General features: G+C 35.1%; 1 protein-coding gene across 1 annotated transcript in view; it reads right to left on the bottom strand.

Moving 5' to 3' along the window:
- GPM6A (glycoprotein M6A) overlaps positions 1-18784 on the bottom strand; it is a 114152-nt gene extending 95368 nt beyond the window's left edge. The window contains exon 1 of the mRNA XM_009565691.2: positions 18227-18784. Within this exon, the coding sequence (XP_009563986.1) occupies positions 18227-18263 (37 nt within the window). The 5' untranslated portion in view covers positions 18264-18784. The remainder of the gene's footprint in view (positions 1-18226) is intronic.
- Positions 18785-24427: the final 5643 nt, after the last annotated feature.

Here is a 24427-nt window from a genome sequence, read left to right as displayed (position 1 = left end):
TACATTCATCTTCTGAGCACCTTTTACTACTACTTCATCTGCCTCTGCTCAGGGCTCAGAAAAGAACTTCTCATGGCTAAATCAAACTACCATATGTTTGCTGCTTCTTCCAGCAATATGTCTGTCTCCTGGGACAAAGAGCTTTGGACTTATGGACAAATAGCTTTCTATGCATGTCACAACATACATAAAGAAAGTACTACACTTATGTATGGGAAAAAAAATCAAGCAAAAAAAAAAAATTAAACTTTTAGCCTTCCCAAGAAAATGCCATACGATTAGATAGAATTTTGAAAAGAATAATCCTTTTCCAGAACTTTTGAATTAATAAATGCCATTTCACAGGATTGTATTAAATTTGTGAAAATTTAAATGCAAATCTCCCCTTTCAGTACTGCTAGACAAATAAAATTTGCTGTCCCCATATCACAATAGGAGACTTCCAATTCCTTCTCTGAAGGGATGGGGAAGTCACTTCCCATGGGCATGCTAAGACAAATAACTTAGCCTCAGAAACAAAGCCATATGTCTTCCTCCCCTCACCCCTATGAGATACACCTTTAAAAAGCATTTTTTTCTCCTCTGAAGCATAGGGAAATAATAGGAGTTGTGACAGGACTCACATCATGAGGTACATGGGTCAGCGCTTCAGTGGGCTGACTTGTTAGCATTATCATTATTCTTCTCTAGCAATCTTTCCCTATTATAATTCTTGACTGGATGTTGAAGACAAAGTTCCACCCATTTTCCTCAACCCATATACTAGACAGCTTAACTTCAGAGACCTTTATGTCTTACACTTCATTTGCTTCATTTGTAATGAAACCTTCCTTTTTATTTTAATATCCAGGGAAGTTTATAACAGTTTGGCGTTGCTTTCAGTCATTCTAATCTTGAACATTTGTTGTTGACAGTCAGACCCGAAGGAGTTCAGAACTTTCCTGAATTGTTATTCAGTATGTTAGTGGCAAAGGCTAGGCCTATCATGTGCTTTGACCCTAAAACTGAAATAGCAAAGCTTGAGGGCTATTCTTATTTAATACAGAAAAAGAAAAAAAAAAACCAACATTTCAAGTTATTTGGAAGCATGAAAATGAAAATGAGCATAGGATATATGAATGCTGAAAGTGGCATCAACACTGTCAGAGCTCCTATATAACCTGTACTTTATTGACAGAATATGTAGATTTTTAATATTAAGAGTGAAGGCCAGAAATTTTCTTTTGTGATGCAACTGCTGATATATTGTTCATATCCTATGATTTCAGGTTCTGCTACCTAAGAACACTTAAAACTTGCAGCAAAGTGAGGAGCAGACAGAAGGCTGCCTATTTCAACAATTAATCTAAGAATATATCTTCTTAGCAGATAGCAGTGTTAAAGAAAGGTCTACAAATACTGCTTAAACAAGATAGCTTAAGTAACAAAAATAAATCTTGCCATGCAGAGCTCACAGTGTACTCTTTCTGCTAAGATAAATGAGATGGTGCGATGCTTATTATGATTCTGGGAAGAAACTGGATGCACTGTGACATGATGGGACCACATTCCACACGCCACTGGGGAAGATACTTAGAGTGTCTCTTAACATGGGCGGTACAACAAATGTATTTAAAGAATGCAGATACATTTAAGAAACAGTCTTTTGAGTGTATTTTTATTAAGAGTTAGGCCTGCTAATTTTCTTCCATAGTTCAGCTCTAAATTTTCTTAGTATTTGGGGTTCTAGTCCACTATATGCTGCTAACACGAAGTCCGTGTTCTCTGCCATCAAAGACAGAAGAAACTTTTTCAGCATTTCTTTAGTTGAAAATGTAGCATTTGCCTTCCTAAGGGGAAAAAAGCTACTTGAATAAAATGTCTATTTTTTTTAAATTAAGCAAGCAAACAAGCAAACACCATCCAGTTGGTCACTGTTGGGTATCATTACTGTAAAATGAGTAAAAAACCCACTGATCCCTAGTAGAATCGTATCTGTCCTAAATTTTTCATATCACATATCTGATAACACTAAAAAATCCAGTTCTTTTGAAAGGGTTGAAGTTAACAACTTTCTGAACTGTTCCTTCCTTTGGCATACTGTACAGACATGCACCATATGTATATCACAGCATTCTGCCTTACATTGTGTCACTGCTAAAAATCAAAGGTCTGTCACTCTTCATTTTAACTACACATATGCCACATGCATAAAGATTGAAACTCCTTTGGTTTTGCTCATTTAAATAACATATTTGGTTAGAAACTAAAATGTGACAGACAAGATACTTCAGTTGCCCTGTATTCCACCTTTAATAGGTGGAATACTATATATATATATAAAAATATATATTATATAAATATTGCATATATTTAATAGGAAAGAATATATAATGGCTGCAATTAATTAATTAATTTACGGATCAGTAAGTATTCTCTGGCATACTTCATGTTTCTTTACTATCTGGAGACCTCAGCTGAGATTCCCATTGTAGAATTGTAAAGACTATGATCTACTAAAGAAATAAACAAGTCACAAAACGGTTGGAAGGAATGAAAGGTTACTTATGTCCTATATGGCTTTTCTCAAATGGGAAACTAAGACACAATGAGTTAAATAAGATTTTTAAAGGGCGCAAACAATTTTGTAGTAATTTCTGTAGTTCAAACTGAAAGATATAAATTATACAGGTAATCAGTTTCAGGTCTTTCATATCTCAGCCCAGAATCTTAAATGATATAATATTCACAAACATTATCTTTAAAACAGTAACTTATAAATTATTGGCTTAAAGAAGAGCTTACTTTCCAATCCAATAATATAACTCTTCTTATCTTGACTACTTCATAACAATCTCATTCCTCAGAATTACCAGCGTGGTGGAATACATTGCTTTGACATACCTCCTTTTTTTTCTCTGTGAACTCTTACTGAGAATTCATATACTGGACAAAGATCCACCTTTTGTATTATTGGACAGAGGTCCTACTATTGAATGTGCCATCACTGGAACTAACTTTGGAAGGTCTTTGATGGGATTTTTGCTTTGTTGTTTTTACCGTATTTGTTAGTATTTGGTAATGTTATTATAATAAAGCACTTGATTTTACACAGTTTATACAAGTGTTCTGCCTCACAGAACCAGGGTTATGGCATATGCTCATTAAGAAATATATTTTATATCCTCTACGGGTTTGCTTTCATCCACATTAACATTGTTATGCTTCTGTTGCAGGAGTTTCATAAACTAGTTTCACAAAATGAAAACTATCATCTCAGTACTGCTTTCTTTAATTAGTAAAACAGATTATGGTGAGCTGGGAGAGCTCACTAACATGAATGTAATCTCATAAATTTTGGCTGCCTATTCCATCTCTTATTTGCAAAAAGTAAGAGGATGTCCCAAGAATACATTCAATACAAATGATCCAGCTTTTCATTTAATTGTACGTCATCGTTACAGTGGCCAACGTTCTTGTTATCTACCATCCTTATTAGCTTATACACAAACAGTTGAATAAAAGCACGTTGTTCTGTGAGGAATACAACTGAATGACCTATCTTCCACCCCCACCACCCCCAGACCCCATTATTCTTTTGAAAAAAGTCTTGAAAATACTTTCAATTTGTGATTTTTAAAGTTTTTTTTTTCTCTCAAATACAGTTAGAAAGCTCAAAAAATAGCACAGTATTGTTGCTTAGCTAACACCAACATCAACTGTAACTAAAGCTGTAAGACAGCAATTAAAAGATTTTGCCACAGTTAGTTGTATTAATAGATACTACAAGGATTGTATACTTAATTCAGATTCATTAAAATACATAGCATTCCCAGCCTTCTCTGTCTTGATAAGATATTCTGCCTTTGAACTGGACAAAATTCAACTCATTGTTTAGGTCTTTGATGGAAAAAAAAATTCAGATAAGCCTAATCAGCTGTGGTTCTCAGTGCATTAACTGTGCCAAAAAGGTGGCTACTATCAGGAAGACAAGTTTACTTTACACTAGGTAGAAGGAAAATAAAGAGCGATGAGACATACAGAATGATGCTCCAGGATAGCGAAACGTGAGCTGATAAACCTTAAATCAATATCAGGAGCACAGAGCCTACTAGCATACATCATTGGCATTCTGGCCCACAGAACACATGGATTTCATTCATTTCCAAGCCACATAGTTTGCCATCATGGAATCATAAGAGTGGAATGGAAATAACAAGCCAAAAAAACAGTATTTCACTAGCTGGGTAGCTCAGAAGAACTGAAAGCATAGCTGATATCAACAAAATAAACAAGACCTACACTTCTGCACTACCCTCATACTGAGGAATCTATTACGTTATTTTTCATTTATATTTGTCCTTAAATAAGAATAATACTGAAATAGCAGAAAACAATATTTTAAACTTTAAAGAAACTGTCCCAAGGCATTACATTTTTCCAGCCCAATAAACAAGTCCAGAACTACAGACTGTTAGGTTTTCTTTAATAATATGGTTATTACTCCTTTGAATATTCATACCTATTTCTGAACTTCCCTACACTGCTATGAGCAAGACCTGCTGAATGTACTTGCAAGCTGAGCAACTGAGACACGTAGCACTTATTACACCATTACCACTGAAGATGTAAAAAGGCTGAACTGATACCAGCTCTAAATACATACTATATAATCAGGTCCATAAGCTGTCTTTAAAGATTTCTAAAACAGATGTTAGAGCAGATATTTATTCCCTACATACACAAAAAACCGAATTCTGCCTCTGTGGAAAACCTTAGATTTACAATGGCTTTCTTGTAACAATACAAAAAAATATAAGACTGGATAACAGAAATGCAGATATTTTATTAATAATAGTCATAAAACTGTACACTAATATGATTATTTGTCAAGCATTATGTCATAGAGAAATCTAGCTCCAGTTTTAAAGCAAACGATTGCATATTCTGAAATGAGAGCACACTGAATTAGTCATTTCCATTAAAACTATGAAGTAGAATTGCCTAGCAACCAAGATAATTAATTCAGGGATTAAAATAAACACTGTGACACTGACAGAGTAACTGCTATTCTATCCTAGAAACCATAAAGAGACTCAGAAAAGAGGCTAGTGTTTCCTTAATTTTTCTTAACAAATGAAAAACAATTTCATAAAATGAGTCATAATGGACAAAAAATAAAAACAGACAAAGCAATTGCATAAAGTAAATGCAAATAATTACCTTTTTTATATTACATTATTAAAATGAAAAAATTTAGAAAGTTTTTTATATATACGATAGTGGACAAATCATCGTGGAGGTTTCTAATGTGTTTTCCCACTTACAAAGAGAAAATTTGTTTCATTACATTCATTCCATGAAAGTATTCTATATTTTAGTACTCACTAGCTTAATTTATTACAGCATACATGACCACGCCTACCTGAAAAAACTCTACTACCCATAGTCAAATTATTCTTCATCACATTTCTGTAGGGAAGTTTTCAAATTATACAGTTTATCACATTGAGGCTGTTATGGGGAAAAAAAATAAAAGCTTAACATATTAAGGACAGTAAAGATGAGTGCAATATTTTAGTTTAATGACTACTACTCTTATACTGCTTGTTACATTTGGGCCTTTGTGTAATTCATTGTCCCTGAAGGACTACAAAAAGCCTGATAAAATTATCCCTTTAGAAATAAAAACCCCACATTCTGTAGCAACACTGAAGTCTACTGCCTTGTCAGGGTAGCCCAAATTAGAGGAATGATTACAGATCAGTAGTTCCTGAGTGGCAATACAGTCATACCTCTAGCAGTAGACAGTCCATTTTTCCAGCTTGAAATACAGAATTTGTACTCACTTTAAAAAAGATCAGGAATTATGAGTGCAAGAAGAATCAAAAGAGAAAAATGAAATCCCAGAGGATCTCACTTGATTTAGCAAATGCAGCAGATACATGAAATCTACGTGGATTTATATTAAAAGACAATAATAAAAATAAAACAATATGAGGAATACACCAAGACAGACAAGCAGGGATAACAGTGTGTCAGAAGGTACCTCCCCAGGCTCAGAGATAACTACACTCTTCTATTAAGAGAGAGCAGTATGTTTCATCTCTTTCGTTATGTATAATGCTCACAAAACACACTCCCAGCTAGATACAGCTACTTTAAAGTCTTGAAATCTGCATATTTCAACTCCATTCAAGAAAGGCGGATGTGCCTGACGTGGATTTCAAATGTTACTGCTGTCAATAGATATGTAATAGAGTACACGTTTTCATCTTCTATAAGGGATATGACAGGTACTAATGGAAGGATATCTGCTGGAAGCACAGGCAATACAAACAGTACTGGCTTGTGTACCAGATCAAAATGAAGAAAATGTTAACAGCAAAAGTCCTCCTTGTGCAAACACATCCATAAATCCAATAAAAAACCCCAAGTGTCCATAACAGTTTCATCCATGTCTTAAATATTTAATGTACCAGATGGGGATGGAGGAGAAAAATAACTTGTCTGAACCATCAGCATAAACACAGCTGACCTAAAAGACCTACTTGCCACTAGTTTATAATTACTCCACTGTTTTCACTAGTGAACAATGTTCACAAATCTAGAATAATTTTGAATGATGACATCTTTGAGAAATGTTTGCCTCCATATGCTGCTGAACAGCTGAAATAAGTTTACCTTGTGATTTTTGGCCTTAACGCCACATGCCAGGGCTCTAGTAATATGTTTTGCTGAAGTTTAGGATAGTCACCGTCATAAGTACTTTTTTTAATTAACTTTATCTGTATGATAGAATAGTATTATGAAACTAGAAGATACTCCTGCAAACTCTACACGTGGCTGACAACAGTATCTTTTCTTCCACTTTAACGGCACAGTTTATATGGGAAAAATCTAAGAAACACCCATTTTCTGTGTTCACAGTAGACATTGTCAGAATTCAGAACGTTGTGAGGACAGAAAGCCTTGTAATAGACCCTCAGTTTAGAATTTATCAAATCACTGCACTCTGCCAAACTGCTTGCTCTGCATCTCAACTCTGCCCCACAAAACATAGGCAACTCACCAACAAACAGCTTCAGAGCTGCATTAGAACAAAAGTCTCACCTAGAGTTCATTACAAGAGGACACTGAGAAGTATAACACCAGTGTCAGTCCTTGCATTAGCAGCAGGAATTTAATGAAATTAAACTCCCACATAGTCTTAGAAAGCAGACCATGAACACATTGCAGAGAAAAGGCAGGTTACTAGTAGCCTACCTTGGGCAAAATTTCATCTTCATAGCAAATTTCTTGATCAGCTTGGCTTAAGCACATGCACAATCGGTAGAAAAACATTTTTAATACCATTAGAAGGTCAGTTAGCCTTGCCCAAAACCGAAACCAAATTCTAGTAATTCAAAGGAAAAACACGAACAAGAACCGTTAAAATTCAAAACAGCCAAGAAGAAAAGAATAATATTGTCTTGGAACCTGCAGACAATCACACGAGAACTGAAAGCATACTAATCTGCGGTCACACTATGCAAAACAAACAAAAAAACCCAGCTAATAAACAAACTCTATTCTAACTTTCTTCCAGGCTCGTCTCAGACTCTAATTGCATCATCGTATCATCTCACAGATTTCCTGCCAAAAACCTGATGGCTACATGCAAATTACTCCAAGGCATTGTTAAGTCTTAATCTTAAAGACTGTGCACATGCTTATTTTTTGCTTATGTGAAAAATCACTATAAAACTAATGGAATTACTCACAGGGCATAACATCCATTATATACATATAAGTCTTTGCAGGCTCAGAACCTTGGTCATTGATGTTTCAAAACTTGAAATTACATGTCTACAATTTTAGAAGCATTATATTATCCTAAAATCATAGAATAGTTTGGGTTGGAAGGGGCCTTAAAGATCATCTAGTTCCAAACCCCCTGCCATAGGCAGAGACACCTCCAACTAGACCAAGCTGCTCAAGGCCCCATCCAATCTGGCCTTGAATATTTCCAGGGAAGGGACATCCATAACTTCCCTGGGCAACCTATTCTAGTGTTTCACCATCCTCATCATGAAGGATTTCTTCCTAATATCTAATCTAAATCTTCCCTCTTCTAATCTAAAGCCATTACCCCTCATTTTATTACTACACGGCCATGTCAAACATCCTTTCTTGTAGGTCCCATTCAGGTACTGGAAGGCCACTATATGGTCTATCAGGAGCCTTCTCTTCTCCAGGCTGAACAACTCTCTCACCTTGTCAAAGCAATATATGTATTTACCAAAACAACTCTACTCTTTTCTACAGAATTAGTGAGTACTATGAATGAAAGAGGTCCTTAATACTCGACTAGGACTATGAATTTTCCAGCAAAAAGGAAGTATTATGTAGAAAATACAGTCAAGAGTAAATAGAAGAAAAGTTTTATCTCAAGCTGATGATGAAGACATGGAAAACAAGACATTGTTTCATTTTGATCTAGTTCAGCCACCTAGTTAAGTAACATGGCAATAGGATGCTTTTGAATAGCTGACAACCACAAAGGGAATCTGCAGTTGTTTATAAGGAACCACAACCTACAACAGTGAGAAACAGCTGGGGGAGAAGGGTGGTTGTGCTTAGTTATAATGTTAGAAGTGTGTGTTGGTCGGAAGTAGCAGTCAGCTTCTCTGTAAGACATTAGAAGGCTGAGAAAGTCTCTGAGGACTGTTGTACTAATATATTGAAGCATTGCAACAAACTAGAAAAGTATTTTATATATCTAGCATACTCAAACTATTTCATGAGAAAGTAAATCATAGAATGCTTTAGCTTGGAAGGGACCTTAAAGTTCACCTAGTTCCAACCACCCTACCATGGGCAGAGACAACTTCCACTAGATTATGTTGCTCAGAGCCTCATCCAGCCCTGACTTGAACACCTCCCGGGATGGGACATCCATGACTTCTCTGGGAAACCTGTTCCAATGTATCACTGTCCTCACATTAAAAAATTTCTTCCTAATGTATAATCTAAATCTACCCTCTTTCAGCTTAAAACCATTACCCCTTCTGTCTGATAGAGTCTCTCCCTATCTTTCCTGTGGGCTGTAAAAAAAATCATTGAATTTGTGTCATTTCGCCAGAAATGCAAGCTCTTATTCTATATAGGAGTTGTTTATCAACAAGTGGTGAACGAAGGCAAACCATGTTAAGTGGGAGACATTTCACGCTAAAGCTACTCAGTTTGAACATCAATAATACAACATTCAATAACATAATTGAATACCTTTATGAACAAAACAGTTGACAGTAGTCAATGGTCTCTTTCTCAAGGCAATTTCAGACATCTACTTTCATACTCAGTTATACATATTGAGTTACGATTTACAGTGACTTAGCAACTTACTACATGCTCTTTATTAGTATATAACCTTTATGGAAAACACTATATCCTCTAAAAGTTTTCTAAGTTCTTTCATGTCATATGCAAATGCTATTACTATTACTATTATTATCATTAAAAATATATGTACATGGGCACCAATCAAGGTTTTTCACAAGGGACTAATCCAAAAGTCAGAGAGGTTGAATTTGGGCTCCCTGTGCCCAAGTAGCAGCTACTGTCTTCCCTTACTTCTGCTGCAGCTACTCGATCTGTTTAACATTGTGCTCAAGTAGGGCACAGAAGCATTTGACTGCTTTGAGTTACAGCAGCACCTTCTGCACAGTTGTTCCTCACATCCACTGAAATGGAAGCATATCAGACGTAAGTATCCCAGAGACCAGATCCAGTACATGTCCTCTTTTGGGAGCTGCAAAGAGACACCCCAAGCTCTTCCCATGGTTGTTTTCTAAAGGCTTTTAAATTGATTCAAAAATATGCCAGCTGCTTAGTATTGCATATGCTTAATAGAGTAAGAGAAGATTTGTTGGGAAATCAGGGGGTGGCGGGCTTTGACGAATTACAGAAAAAAATTTAAGGTGATTCTCCCATAGCAGAGGGTTTCACTACGTTGTGGAGCATCCCACACTGGCTACATCACCTTGCTAGGCAAGGGTATGCAGTACTAGCTTCCTTCACCGGAGAAACTAGGCCAGCAGGTCAAATGTGACTACTCTTTTCCATGAACAGGAAGGGATATAATTTCTTTTTCTAAGAGAATCTTTCCTACCTCTCATTGCTGTAAGATAAAACCAAACTTGCTCTCCTTCTTTCCCTCATCTACTCATAACTTCAGAACAGTTAGAAATTGTCCACAGTTACACTATTACCATAGTAATATAGCAATATTTCCATATTAGCCATGAACATAGCATGGCTACTGTTTTACCTGGGAGAAAAAAAATATGTTTAAGTTATATGTTCACTATTTTAGAAAGAAATTCTGAATATATGCTTCTAATACCTCTTTATGTAAAGGTTCTCAAATGTTTTATTTACCAATATTATGGTTGGACTCGATGATCCAATGAGTCCTTTCCAACCTAGTGATTCTATGATTCTATGAAGATTAATCTGCAAATATTAATATAGTAATACTCTTGTTCATATTACTTGTGTTTTAGTTGAGCTTTTTTAAGTTTAGAATTATTGACATTTATATCATTACATCAACATCATAAGAGATTTTATTTTTTTTCTTTAGAGTCTATAATGTAAATATTTGGAAGACACTTAGAAACACTCTACCTTAAAATACACATTTTATTTATAAACTCCTAAAACTTCCTTCAAGGCCCTCTGTAGGTCTTGTCTGAAAAACTAAACATTAATGTCTTTCACTCTTTTAACTCCGATATTATCTTCCTCTATTTCCATATGAATTTCCAGCTTCCAAACCCCTCTGAAAGTCTTCCAAGCTATATTGCTTATTCATTTCTTCTTTTCATCATATTGCCTCTCTTTAACCTCTGTCAGCACAATCACCTCTAGTCTTTTTCCCATTGTGCCTTAATGCAAAGCAATCCCTGCTTACTCACTTCACTATGCTTCTATACTCTCTTCCCTCAAATTCCTCCTCAATGTCCAATTTTACCTATATAAAATCATCCTGCTGCACACTGAGTAGTAGTGTGTCACCAGCTATGAGTTAATTAGTACATACGCAGTACTTGATATCTTACGTGTTCCCAGAATAAATTCATTTCTTCCACAGAAAATTGAAAAGCAGGACAGCAGTCACAAAGAGCTACTTTTTCTTCTCGTATACCAATAGCAAATTAGTAATATAGCAAATGTACTGCTGCCCTCAAGTCACTAGTAAAAAAATTTTTCTTAAAATTGATACTAAATTGATTGTGATATTCATTTGCTGCACAGTTGTTCACTAACAGGAAAAAAGAAAGAAACTTTCACTATGTGAAACAAACAGAAATTCTTCAGAAACCATCCAAGTGTAAATACTAGTGGTATGATAAATGTAAAGAGAAGAGTAATCCTTGCACTTAGTAGTAGTTGGTGGAATTTTAGCAGCTGTTGTTTCAAACAATGTTGTCCCAAGATGGTCACAGTATAAATTTTGGGAGTGTTACTGAAGTCTCAGATGATGACAGGGAGAAAAAATTTAGCTTTGTGGAGATTACTCTGTTGGATTGGATGAGGTTTGGTGTAGACAAGCTAACAGAATACTTAAGCCATTTTTTGCATCAGTAGCGTTTCTTCATAAGGCCCTAGAAAATTCACAGTTCTGATAGTTAACACCTATTTGGTGTTTATCTTTGACCCTGACTATTGTGATGCTCTGGTTTTGATCTCTCTGCAGCTAGGAAAATTACAAGACTTATTTCTCATTCCTTACATGCTGGAATTGAAGTTTCTGTAATTCCCCACCCCTGCTACTCCCAGTCAAAAGATTTATGACAACAGATCGATGTGGGACTTGCTGGCCTGTCTTAGAAACCAGCCACATGATGAGGCGTCAGCAGGAATCATCAGTTACCTTTCAGTATCATAAACTGGCTGAAAAGTATTCTGAAACAGAATTGTCAAATGGAATATTAACTAACAAAATATTTGCTATAAGGTCAATATTCACCTTTGGCCGTCTTACATTCTGTTTTCCAATGGCCGTCAGGTGCTTATGTGCTTTATGTTTTTTATAACATCACACACTTTGTCTAGAATCTGAAGCAGAACAGCCAAAAAAAGGTGTGGGGTATGTTCTTATTTTCTGCTTAAACCTTCACATAAAACTATTACAAGGAAAGAGCATAATCCCATCTCTCTATATAGGAAGAATTAACAGTTCAAAACCATTACATCAAGAAAGAAAACACTATTGTTATGTCAGGCCAGCAGCATTCCATCCACTCTTCCATCTTGAATTTTAGTGTAGTTGCAGGCAACTCAAATAGGTTAAGAAAAATCACATTGCCAAAAGGATTTAGGGGTTTTATGAGAAATGCATAATTTTTTTATATTAAATATATCAGTCCCTCAATTCTTCTCCAAAAGGAACATAAGCACTAAGCTGAATCAAATTTTTCTTGATCTGTCTGTATTGTTTTGCTAATAGTAAAACCTTATCTTTTCAGAGTAATCAGAAACCCAAAATACACCATCTCCCTCAAGGTTTGACAAACTAAAAAAAGCTTTTTATAAGTTTATATTGCTTGTTGGTACAGTATTTTTTCAGGAATTTGTATAAATAACTACTTTAAACATAGCCATTTTTTTCCCAAGCATTTATATCTTTTATGATGTATATTATTTCTAAATATTTTATTTATTAAATTGACATATAAGTGTCAAAATTACCAGGGAGTTTTAAATTCTCACACAGTGAGTTGAGGAGTCCATCTGCCTTAGGGCATTTGGAAAATTTTTTGGCCTTTAAGAATATATATAGAAGTATAATTAGGTCCTACCAATGCTGGATTTTCATGACTGTGCTTAGCACGATGCCAAGTTTGTAAGAAATACAAAGTTTTCTATTATTAACACAGACATTTTAATGTTAAAGATCAAATAAGCAAGGAAGACAATTTATTTACATCATTATCTCTGAATAAAAGCCTAATGTATTGAATAATAACTTATATTCAAATCACAGCTCTGGAACTCACTGCTCCTAATATAAGAATATTAAGTAAGATAGTCTGTAGTTACTCCATGAAGGAGGATAACTCTTACAATATTAGAACAATTAACTTCAAAATCGTATTGAATGCTATTTCATTTTTCTTTAATAAACTGTATTGATTAACTACTGAGGAGTATTAAGCAGACAATATAGTGAGATACTTTGCCAGATGCTAAAATTTACTTGCATATGTCATTGATTAAGAAGGAAAATTATTTACTCTCTTAATGACTTAGTGATTGTTAAGTGAGTGAGTATTTTATCTGTCTCTTTTACTGTACACACACAATTTTAAGAACAGACAACAATAAACACAATGAAAGTTAAGACCACTCAGTTCTAAAGAAACTTGTAAAATCCAATCTGAACACAAGCTTGGGAACTACAAGTGAAAATATTTTCCCAAAAGAAAAAAAAAATATTGACCTCTGTCAACAAGGCTTTCTTTAAGAATCGGGCATTGTAAATCCAGGTTTTGTATGGAAAATATCAACCAGGAAATGTCTGCTACTTCCCACCTATAAGGCCAAATTTAAAAACTGTTTCCAAATAACCCACAAAACTGACTGTATTTCAAGGGTCCTATAAGACTAGAGAGAGTACTAACAACATAAAAAGAATCTAACTGAAGATACATGCATTGTTCTCACTTTGTGTGGCATTTACACTGAAGAACAGAAAACAATTCCTTGGCTTTGTTTACAAATATAGTCACCCAACAAAATTAAAGTGCAAAATATTGAGGTTTGCTCATTTTTACTTTAACCAACTGTCTAACAATAGTCAAATGAGAAACTGGATAACCATTCTCTTTTATATGTAAAGAAAAAAATGTAGGAGATTAACTTGCAAAAGATGACAGCAGTTTAAAATATTTGGCTGTTGGCTTATTTCTTAATGTAAAATAAAAATCACCACTTTCATCTAGTCTGCAGTATCCTAACTCAGAGCCTGCTATTTTCCAAAAATCACTGAAGTAAGAGGAAGCAATTCAACCTTTCATGGCTGAAGAAGTAGAAGCTGTTTGTACATATTACTGACAGCATCTTAGACTCCTTATGACTTTCTTCTAAAACTCTGCTTAAGGCTGTGCTTTACTGGCATGCTGTGGAACGTACAAAATAGCTTTGAAAATAGGCTGCAGATCCACTTATGTCCCTAGTGCAGACCGAATACTGACTCATTATTTATTTTCTAGTATTCAACCATCTCTTGTCACAATCTTTTTTTTTTTTCTCCTGTCCTACCTGTGGAACCTTATCTATGTTTGTTAGGTATACTACAGTCAAGAGAGCTTAAATAAAATTAGCTTTTCCTCCTCTTTGCTGCAGTACCAACACAGATGCTCCATCCGTTCGCATGAGTTTATTTTATACAGGAATTTAAACTACAAAATGAAGTTATGGAGGAACCATAAAAGCACATTTATCTTCAATTTAGTGCAAATGGTATAAGTATGCCTTGCTGTGTTACAGAATGTTTCTTTTTTTCTGAAATACCTGTGTGGTGAGAATAAACTCAAACTCCACTGTGCCAATCCCACACAATGCAAAATAAATTACATTGCCTGCACTCTGAAAAGTTTTCTATTGGGACAAATGACTGGGGTTGGAGACATCATTGCAATCTCAGTGCTTTCACGGAAGGAAAGTCTGTTCTTCAGGGACTGAACCAATTATCTTTTTCCACATAGCAAAGCTAACAGTTTGACGTCATTGTTTTTTAAACAGTGGCAGCTGAGACATACCACTGACACATGTAAATTTATGCATGAGGTTCTCAAAATTAGCATACATCCCTAAAGACATCAGTGAAACTTCTGATTCTAAGTGGAGCTGATCATTTTTGAAAAATAAACCAGTCAAAAAAATTACAAGCTTTTGTTATCTTGGGTTTTCCAGACAGCAAAATTGCAATCAAAGGTCTTGGTATCTTACAGTTCTAGGCATGTAGCATAATGTCAGTACTACGGAAATTGTGAACAAGTTAATATTTCTGAGATGTTATGACTTTTACTTTGTTAGAATTTATTTTAGTGTTCACATCTAGCCTACATTTCAGCTAGACTTTCTATGCACTTCCATTTCTTGGAAAGCTACAGGCAATTGTGTAGAAAACACGTTTGAAATGTCCTCCCCAACCTGTACTGGCTTGCAAGTGAAGAAAAAGTGATATTAAGGAAAAAAAAAAAAAAAAGAGGGGCATGAGGGAAGCTGAGGCAGAGAACAAGACTTCTAATGCTTTACAACTGAAAATAAATTAATATATATTATTCTTGCTTTCAATATCTACAGCTTTACTGTCCAACAACAGCATTATCTCAATTTACTGGTGAAACCACACTTTCCAAGGCTAATAGAAAGAACCGGATTGGGGGGGGGAGAGACAGGGGCGGAGGGGGAGGGTGAAGGGATGGCAATTTCTGTTTTCCAATCATTACTTCAAACTATAAAGTTTCTAGTAATTTTCTTTCAGAAAACAGATGTGATATATTTCCCTGCTGACAATTTTCCAATAAACAAATCATAGGTATTAAACACTAGAATGTACAAAGATTGTGTAAGGCAGAGGTCATGATTTGGAACCACCATGGTAAGAACTATGTTTGCACTTATATCTTTCTGCAGAAAAGTCTCTGAAATAACAAGACTTTCAAACCCGCAAACATCTTATTAGAGCCATCTTTCTCATATTTATGAAATGCATCAATATGAAACTACTCAGTCCCATCATGGCTGCTAGCAAGACGTAATGCTGTTCAGTGGGAGGTTCAAAGCATCTGCTGTGAAGAGCAAAGGAGTTGATAAGCAGTGACAATTTATACTCCCATTCATTTTGTGGAAAGCAAGCAAGCAAGAAAGAAACAGTTCCACTCAAGATGGCAGAAGGATGAAAATTAGAATATATGAATTACAATTGAAGTTGCTGGGACACTACGGTTAGAAAAACTAGTCCAGGTGACCTGGAACTATACCAGGGATATCAATTAAACACATAATATATAGACCATGCTAAAGGAAAGCAATAAACATCAGGAACTGTGAAAGAGAAGTACCAAGTCATACCAATACTAGTCAATAGTTTTAAATGTGAAGTATAAACCTTAAAAGATCCATGATTTCATAATCATCCCTATACTTCATCATAATTCCAATATCTGCTTTAAGCATCCCCCAAAAAATCAAAAGGGAAATATTTTTTTCATTTTCCTCCCACACTGCAAATTTTCTTCTACTCTAAATAAATTTTGAAAGTTGTCATAATCCGAAGTGGGAACACAGCAGGTTGACATGACAGGTTCACAGGTCTGGTCACAGCAACTAAGCAGCATCCCTTCCACACCAATAAGGAAAAATACATATAATTTGTGAGCTCATAACATTCTCCTGTCACTGTCTGATGACCACTGAAGGGAAAAAAAAGGTTGAACACCTGGCATTGTAAAAGGGGGTGGGGGTAAAGTAGTGTTAGCTGCTGTAATCACGCTATTAACCACGTCATTTTGAGTGCCTATTGGTAATTCATTTGCTTATTATATGAACACTGAGAACACAGATTATCAATAACAGCATGTTCTTTTAATATACAAAATTATTCACTTTTTTCTCTTTTTCTCTCATAACAATGTAGAGATTTTGAATTTCACATTGCTTCTTCAGGCAACAACATTCAGTAACAATGACGTATTTTGATTCAGTGGTCAAACGGTTCAATTCACTTGTTAAAGAAGGAAAAAATGCATTCAGACTTTAAAAAAAAGCATGCCTCCAATTTCTAAATGTAAAGCACACCAAATAATTTGACCCATACAATAAAAGTACTGATTTTACCTTCACAAAAAAAACCCAAACTGAAATGTCTTGTATGTTCCTAACATTTCTGTTATTTGCAAATAATAAAATTAAACCGAAGAAACTGCTGAAATCACAAACAAGATACTAACCTATTTATTTATAAACATAAGTACGTATACACACAGAAGGGGCATATATACCCTCCTTTAGTCTTCTCATGACTCTCTACTGTGCATCTAGATCAAGTGAAGACAATAAACAATTCAAAACTGCATTCTGTCTAAATGGGTCACTTCTAATGAGAAAGTATGACATTTATATGTAGAAAGCATACTGATCAGGGAACAGAAAAACAGAATATGTCATCACTGCAGAAAAATATGCATTTAGAGGCATTTTTTTATTAAATCATTTAGTGAGTTCCCAAATCCTCCTAAAAATGGAAATGAATACAAAATAGATACAAAATGAAATGTGCATATGGTTTAATCTGGAAAAAAATCACTAGGATTACCATTTGTGCTTGCAGTAAAATCAAATGAAAAAAATCTTGGTTCCTTTCACTACTGTAATGTCTCTTGTACAGAATAACAGCTTGGTTGAAAAGACTAGAAGCTGTATATCTCAGAGGTTTACAAACTAATAAACAGTCTGTAATAATTTTAAATAGCACCTTTATGTGCTAACACATCTCATGATTTTCAGTTAGGTTCAATTTGACCAGAAAGAGTGGAGCAGAAATGCTCTGAACATGCTGTGTACATCTTGCTAAATCAATTTCAGCTGCAATGTGCAAAATGAATTTCAGCAAAATTTTCTACAATGCAAATATTAGAACTGTGGCAAGGCTGCTTTAACACATCACGAAACAAAAGCAGAAAAAAAAGCTGAAGGAAATCTCAATACTGCATATATATATATACACAAAATATACCCCATGTCTTTGTTCAGTCTGGACTCTCATTCAAGGTGTAAATACTGGTTACATTGTTAGATAGCCAACTGCAACCAGCTCCAAATATTGTGTGAGTAGCTCTCTCATAGTTCGCACTAGACTCCCTTGACCCAGCTAGACAAGCGTGAAAACATGAAATAAATGAAGGTTAACAAAGACTGGTCTGGGAAGCAGGCTGCATTAAATGCTTGCAGTATTATTGATATAGATGTAAAATTTGCTATTTAGATTCTAAGATATCAGATGACAGTCACTATATTAATACTAAGTGTTATTGCAGAGAGACAAATGAAGTAAATGGTATGCAAAAAAACCCAATCTTTCCCCATCTGCCACATAAGGATATTCACTAACCTTACAGCACGCTGCTAAAGCAAATAAGGAACTGCAAAATAATTCTTTCCTTGCAAATAGAAAGCAATTTTATCACAGTACCTTTCTGTGTTTGTCCTTCTTCCATATTTTCTTCCATGGCTACCCTTCTTCACTAGAAACAGCTACAGAGAATTAATCAAAAGCTTCAGTCAGATGTAGGAAAAAGTGTGGATTTTTTTTTCCCTGGGAAGCTCCAACAGCAGAGGCTTAGGCAAGTCCTCAGAGCTTAGCTAAGGCTCCCTCACTCTCCTTGTTTGCTTGGAGACAGGCTGTCAAGTGTAATTTCATTCAAATTACTCTTCCGTGAAGATTATCAATTTTTCTCCTCAAAGCTGCCCATTGTGTACCACTGTAAGCAGGTATTCAAATGAACACCCTGCAAATTTTGGGGGGAAATTTGGTCTGAGCCCTTATGGCAATGACACCAATTCATAAGCCTCACTTTGCATATAAAATGGAGAAAAGAAATTGAGGTTTGTATTGAAATCTGTGTTATAAATTGGAAACGGCTGTACTGAAAACAGATGGAGGGGTGTCCTCCTAACGGGAAGCAGACCACCAACCCATAATTCCCCCTATTTGCTACTGAAGTGGGAAAGCCCAGATGCCTGTGGGTTCTTTATGCTGTATTACTTGTCTTTCTCTCTCCCCCTCCCCTTCCCCCCTCCGCTTGTATCAGCACATTTAAGAATAATATGACTCTTCATTTCCCTCCTTCTCATATATCTGTATCATCTTGAACTAACAACAAAGGTATGCTATTACCCTTATAATATTCTACAAGATAACTTTATGACAGTACCATTTTTTAATGCAACTGTGTGTTCATACACACATGCAAGCACAATTTAATACATTACATCAGTAGCTGCAAATTATATGCATCTTATACATTTTTAACCAGTGTCACAGTAAGCAGTAATCTAGGGGCAGTTCAGAGATTTAAAACAGCACCTGTACATTTTTTTTTCTGATTTCTAATATCCAAAATTAGCTGTACGTTTCAAATCCCTATTAAAAAAAACAGATGTTCTTAAAATGGTGAAGCATCGCATGCCGGTCTGTATGTGAGGAAGCACACATAAATACACATACTGTTATGAATTTCCTTGGGAAAAGCATAGGTTAAATACAATGTGAGGGCACCTACTCATTTGGGGAGCTCTGCAGTCTGATTTGGAATGCAAATTGGACGCTGCAGTCTAGCAATAAATTAGCATTTTTGCACCTTAGTCTACAGAGTAATGTAACATAATTTTAAAACTTTCATTTTTTCACCAAAAGTGCAATTAGAACACAAGTCAAATTTTTCTTTACAGTTTTCATTTCTCATCCTTCTGAGAAAAAAATGACTATAACTTACTCACATATAAAAATTACTATGGCTGAAAATTCATAGTCACATACAAATGATAAATAGCTCATCCATTAACTTTATGTTGTCTAAATAGATTGACCTAGTGCTACCTTCTAAGGTATTAAAAAAATACTCCCATAAGCAAAGTAGTTTGGGGTTCTTTTGTGTGTGTTTGGAGATTTTTCAGTTTTATTTTTTTGTTTACATATTTTGTATTTAAATCTGTTGAAATCTGGTTCACAACAGAACAATTTTTATAGATTAATTTAAATTCTTATATATAGTTAAATGACTGAATGCATATTTATACAGTTACCCAATGCATTTCTTAGCCCTTTTTCCTTTTTAATTCACCTTTCTAGGTCTCTATTTTCTGGAATAATTGAAGAACAATGATCAGTTGGTTTAGTTCTCAGGTCTAATTAATCGTTTAAAAATCAATATATTGAGATTGTCTACACATGTGCAACTGCTGTGACATCATAGCATTTAAGTGTCTTCCATCTTTCTAGGAATTATTCCTTCAGTCAGATATAAGAAAGGAACATTTCCTATAAAACATTTCCTGGGTAAGTCTCCCCTGCTATATATTCTTTTCAAACTACTTTCTTACATAAGCATTAATAAACCTTCCTATTTTAAAAAGCGTCTGTTGAAAATTCTACTTAGGTGGCAACTGCTTCTAAGCTTTGTTTCTTGATAGTACTAAATATTTGAGATAACCAACCTCTTCAAAGGAATGTTTGCAACAAAGGAATCTATAGGTTGCTTATGAATCAAAACTACCTTGTTTCTTTCAACAATTATATAAACTTTTTTCAAATATAAAAAGCATCAAAAAATAGGAGGGAAGAGATAAATGGGAGAGGATACAATAAAGATTGTACAATCAGAAGAGACATAGAAAAGGTGAATAAGAAACTTTTTCAATAAAAGGAGAGAGCTGCAAATAAAGTAGGCTCAGAAGAAAACAAAAGCATAGTACACAAAGTGTACTTAATCCATGGAAGTTGTAGTGTCATGCAAAAGGAAAAAAATAAACAAAAGAGCAAAGGGAATCTAAATCACACAGGTTCACAGATAAGAAGATGCCCCTCTGGATCAGGAGATCACCAAGCTGCAAATTGTTGGAGAGTAGAGGAATATTTTGCGGAAAAGTTTTATCTTTTCTTATACTGCTTCCAAGATAGTCTGCTTTTGGCCAAGTGAATCCTTTATGTAGTCTCCACTGTGGTAATTCTCACATTAACTTGACACCTTAATTTTAATGCTAGGATTTTTATCCTCCTCCAAAGCCTACATTCACGCATCAGAGGCCAAGATGAAATCAGAGTAATTGATGAAGCAAAGTATATCATTGCCAAACAATGGCTTTGAGCTTTCCCTCCATCTCTTGCCATAATCTATTCTTTTGTGTAGATAATATCATCATTAAGGTACTAACAGATCGTCCTGTTAAACATCAGGTCCTCCAAACTACACAAGTGTCACAACTCCTCTCTGAGAGGATTCTGATTACTTTCTGGTGCTATTAACTGACCATCTAGTCACAGCTTGTGTACAAGTGTGTGCAAGAGAGGGAACGTGAAAGAGATTTTATGTCAGCTTCCTTCATATTTAGCTGCATTTTATTATGATATTAATGTTGAAAGAGAAATCTGCCTCCTAGATGTTTCTTTAAAAACTGTTTCAAGGACCTTTCAAGATAAAATTATGAATAGGTGTTCAAGCTCTGCAAGCATTAAGAAGAGTAACAAAAAAAAAAACCAGAAAATGCCAGCTTTATCAGATTTTTTAAGCAGCAACCATACAGGCTTGCTTTCTTGAGCATCCTGTGAAACACATTTTCCACCAGTGATAAATAAGCTACGCTAAAGCCATACTCAGAAACTACCCAAGCTGCTGTTCTTCTCTTTCTAGTCAAAGTTCTGGCACAGAAGGAACTATTTCAGTAGGACCTACATATGACTGTTTAAAATTTCCTCCTAATATGAGGTGAGATTGTTTGTGCAAGCCATCACTGGACAGCAATGCCATTCATAAATGCCAAGGGAAGACTGAACATCCAACTGTATAATGAGACTAAATAAACAGTCAATCAAGAGAATAACTGGAAGCTGATGACAATAACAGATCCCCTGGTATCCATTATGATATTATGAAATGTAGTTGAGCACTTACAGCTTTAACTAGCAGGACAGGACACCTGACTTTTGCTCTCAGTTTTGTATGGCCTTCAAATCAGTTTACCATTCCATCCTTCATTCCTATTGATTTTCAACCACATAATAATGATATTGTGGTACAACAATGTCTTGATCAAGGTATGAAAGCATAACTTAAAAGCATAATGTTATATATGTTGCTTGTATTACTATCTCAATAGCAGAGCAAGAAAAATCAAAAGCCAGCTAGAATTACCTCAGCTATGTCACAACACTGCTTATGACTGCACGAGCAAATTATGATGAATCTGGGGAGCGAAGTGATAACCATTCTTTGTGTTTCAGCAGAATTCACTTTGGACCAATGTCAGTCAGGTCCCACAGACTATCCTGTAGGCGTTGGAGTGGCATAAGGTATACTGGAAAGCATGTTCTAGTTTCAGTACATCGAAAATAATTTATGTTCTTGGAGAACATTCTGTGATGCAACCCAAAATGCAGCAGGTAGGGAAAACTGGGACATTCACTTTAAAAGCTCACTCGTCAACTCAACAAAAGACTAATATAGATGGACATCTAGTAATTATTTTATGAAAATTAGCCAGTAGATTATGGAAATCTGTGAAAGGCTCACAGATAAATTAAAATTAGGTGATCAACCTTGATATTTAGAGAGCTTCACAAATAATGTTTATGCTTTGTATTTAAAATAGAAATATAACTATAAAATGATGGCATAAGTTATTCATTGTTAAAATATCCCAACAGAACAAGGTTAGAGGAAGCATTGAGAAAGTTTAAGATTTCCAAAATATGTCTAGTTGCCTGCTTTGGGATGTGTATTTCTTATTCACAGCTTCACATCATACTTATCAAAATAAACAATCTATCACTATTCGCTAAATGGAGAAGAAAAGAAGTAGTAACATTAAACAGAATACTAAAAAAGGGGCTTGAGAGGTTATAATCCTATTTGTGCTTGAGTCTAGGTGTTACATTTGACAGAATGAATAATACAGTAACGAATATACTTTATTGATCTTAATTTATTCTCATTTCTTTCTATATCGTTCTATAACCTAACACTTCTAGCAAGAGGGATTTGATTGAATGGGAGAGTGTGAAAGGGACCTACTTGCATATAGCCTCATTACATTCTAACATCTAGCCATTAACATCAGTATCACGTTCAGAAAATTAACTCTTTCGAGCAATTCTCATCTGGTTAAAAAAATAACTTCAGAAAATCCTTCATCACTGCAAATGATACTAGCCATAAAACACAGCAGGTAACTGTTGTTATCTCAGAACTCAGATAGGTATATTTCAGACACACTGTCTCAATCAAGAAGATAAAGACAATAAAAACTTGATTAATAGGACCTCTGATTCAGAATACCAGTCTTAATGTACTTCCAGACCACTATCTGTATCTATACAGATACTATCTGTATCTGTATCCAGACTACTATCTATATCTAGTATTACCTTGAAGTTAAAAACTTTCTTCTGACTGGATATGCTTTATTTTGTCAGTAAAGTTTTACCTTTGACAAAAAGTAAACTTCTCCAGACTAAAAAGAATTAACATTGCCAACACTATCACTCTAAAATTCTGAAGAAAGGGGATCGTTTTGACAACCAAACATAAGAAAGTTACACTCCTTTTAACAGGCCAGATGTGAATTAATAACTTTGGGAACACAAGTAGTTTGCCACATTTCCAAAGGGTACTGTTACTCATCTGGTAAATTTTAGCTCTGAGAAAACGCTGACAGTGGAGGGAATAATGGAGGACAGTCAGCTAAGAATGAGTGTCTGACAATAAAATTCAGCCACATTTATGCATAAGGGATTCTAACCTGTATGGCTACATTCTCCACATGGAAACCCTTTAAGTCTCAACTCTAGGCCTATGAGTATACTTAAAGCCCAGTGGCAGCTGGCTGCTCACATTCCCTTTCTAAGCTGAAGGTCATGACATAAGCGCAGCATTGTTATCAGCCAACAGAGCTCTTTTCCCCCTAGATGGTACTATGGGTAACGGATGTACTGATAAACACCCATACTAATGTGTATTGGTTGTACTGACAAAGGGTAGTATATACACACACAGAGAGTTCTAGTTGACCCCGCTTTTATCAGGAGACTTGGACCACCTTATCTCCAGAGGTCTTCTCCAACTCAAACTACACTGTGACTGCACTCTAAGATTCTCTATAGGTGTAACTGTTATTGAAATGTTCTTAACAACAATGTTAAGGACTATCTACACTACAAGAAAACAGATTTTATTGAAGTCTGCTCCAGTTAGCAAGTACTGCTGGAATTGGAAACTAGACAAATTCGGAATAGAAATAATATTCAATGTTTTCTTCAAAACATTAAAGAGATTTGGAAAAATTAGATTCTTGAACACAAAAAAAAAATAAATCAAGATCTGATATTTTCCTAGCTATACGTTAGTTTAATTATGTCCTAGAAATTCTCTGATTAATTCCTGCACTATGCAGCAGTATGGACTAGATGACCACACTAGTCCTCTCTGATTTTTTAATAAATTAATTAATTGCAGTTGTAATTATGTTTGCTGAGAGATTTCATATCTTTATGTGCTCTGAGATTCCCTTAGCTTCTGTGGTCCTTGTACACCAAAGTGTTTATTCAAATAACTTTAATGTTTAGAGGTCTGATACATGTAAGAATTAGTTACACCAAACATGTTTGATTTTTCTTCCC

The sequence above is a fragment of the Cuculus canorus genome, chromosome 4, assembly GCF_017976375.1.
Source record: "Cuculus canorus isolate bCucCan1 chromosome 4, bCucCan1.pri, whole genome shotgun sequence".
NCBI lineage: Eukaryota > Metazoa > Chordata > Aves > Cuculiformes > Cuculidae > Cuculus > Cuculus canorus.
Note: the sequence above shows the minus strand (reverse complement) of the source record. Positions and strands in the feature narration are given on the sequence as shown.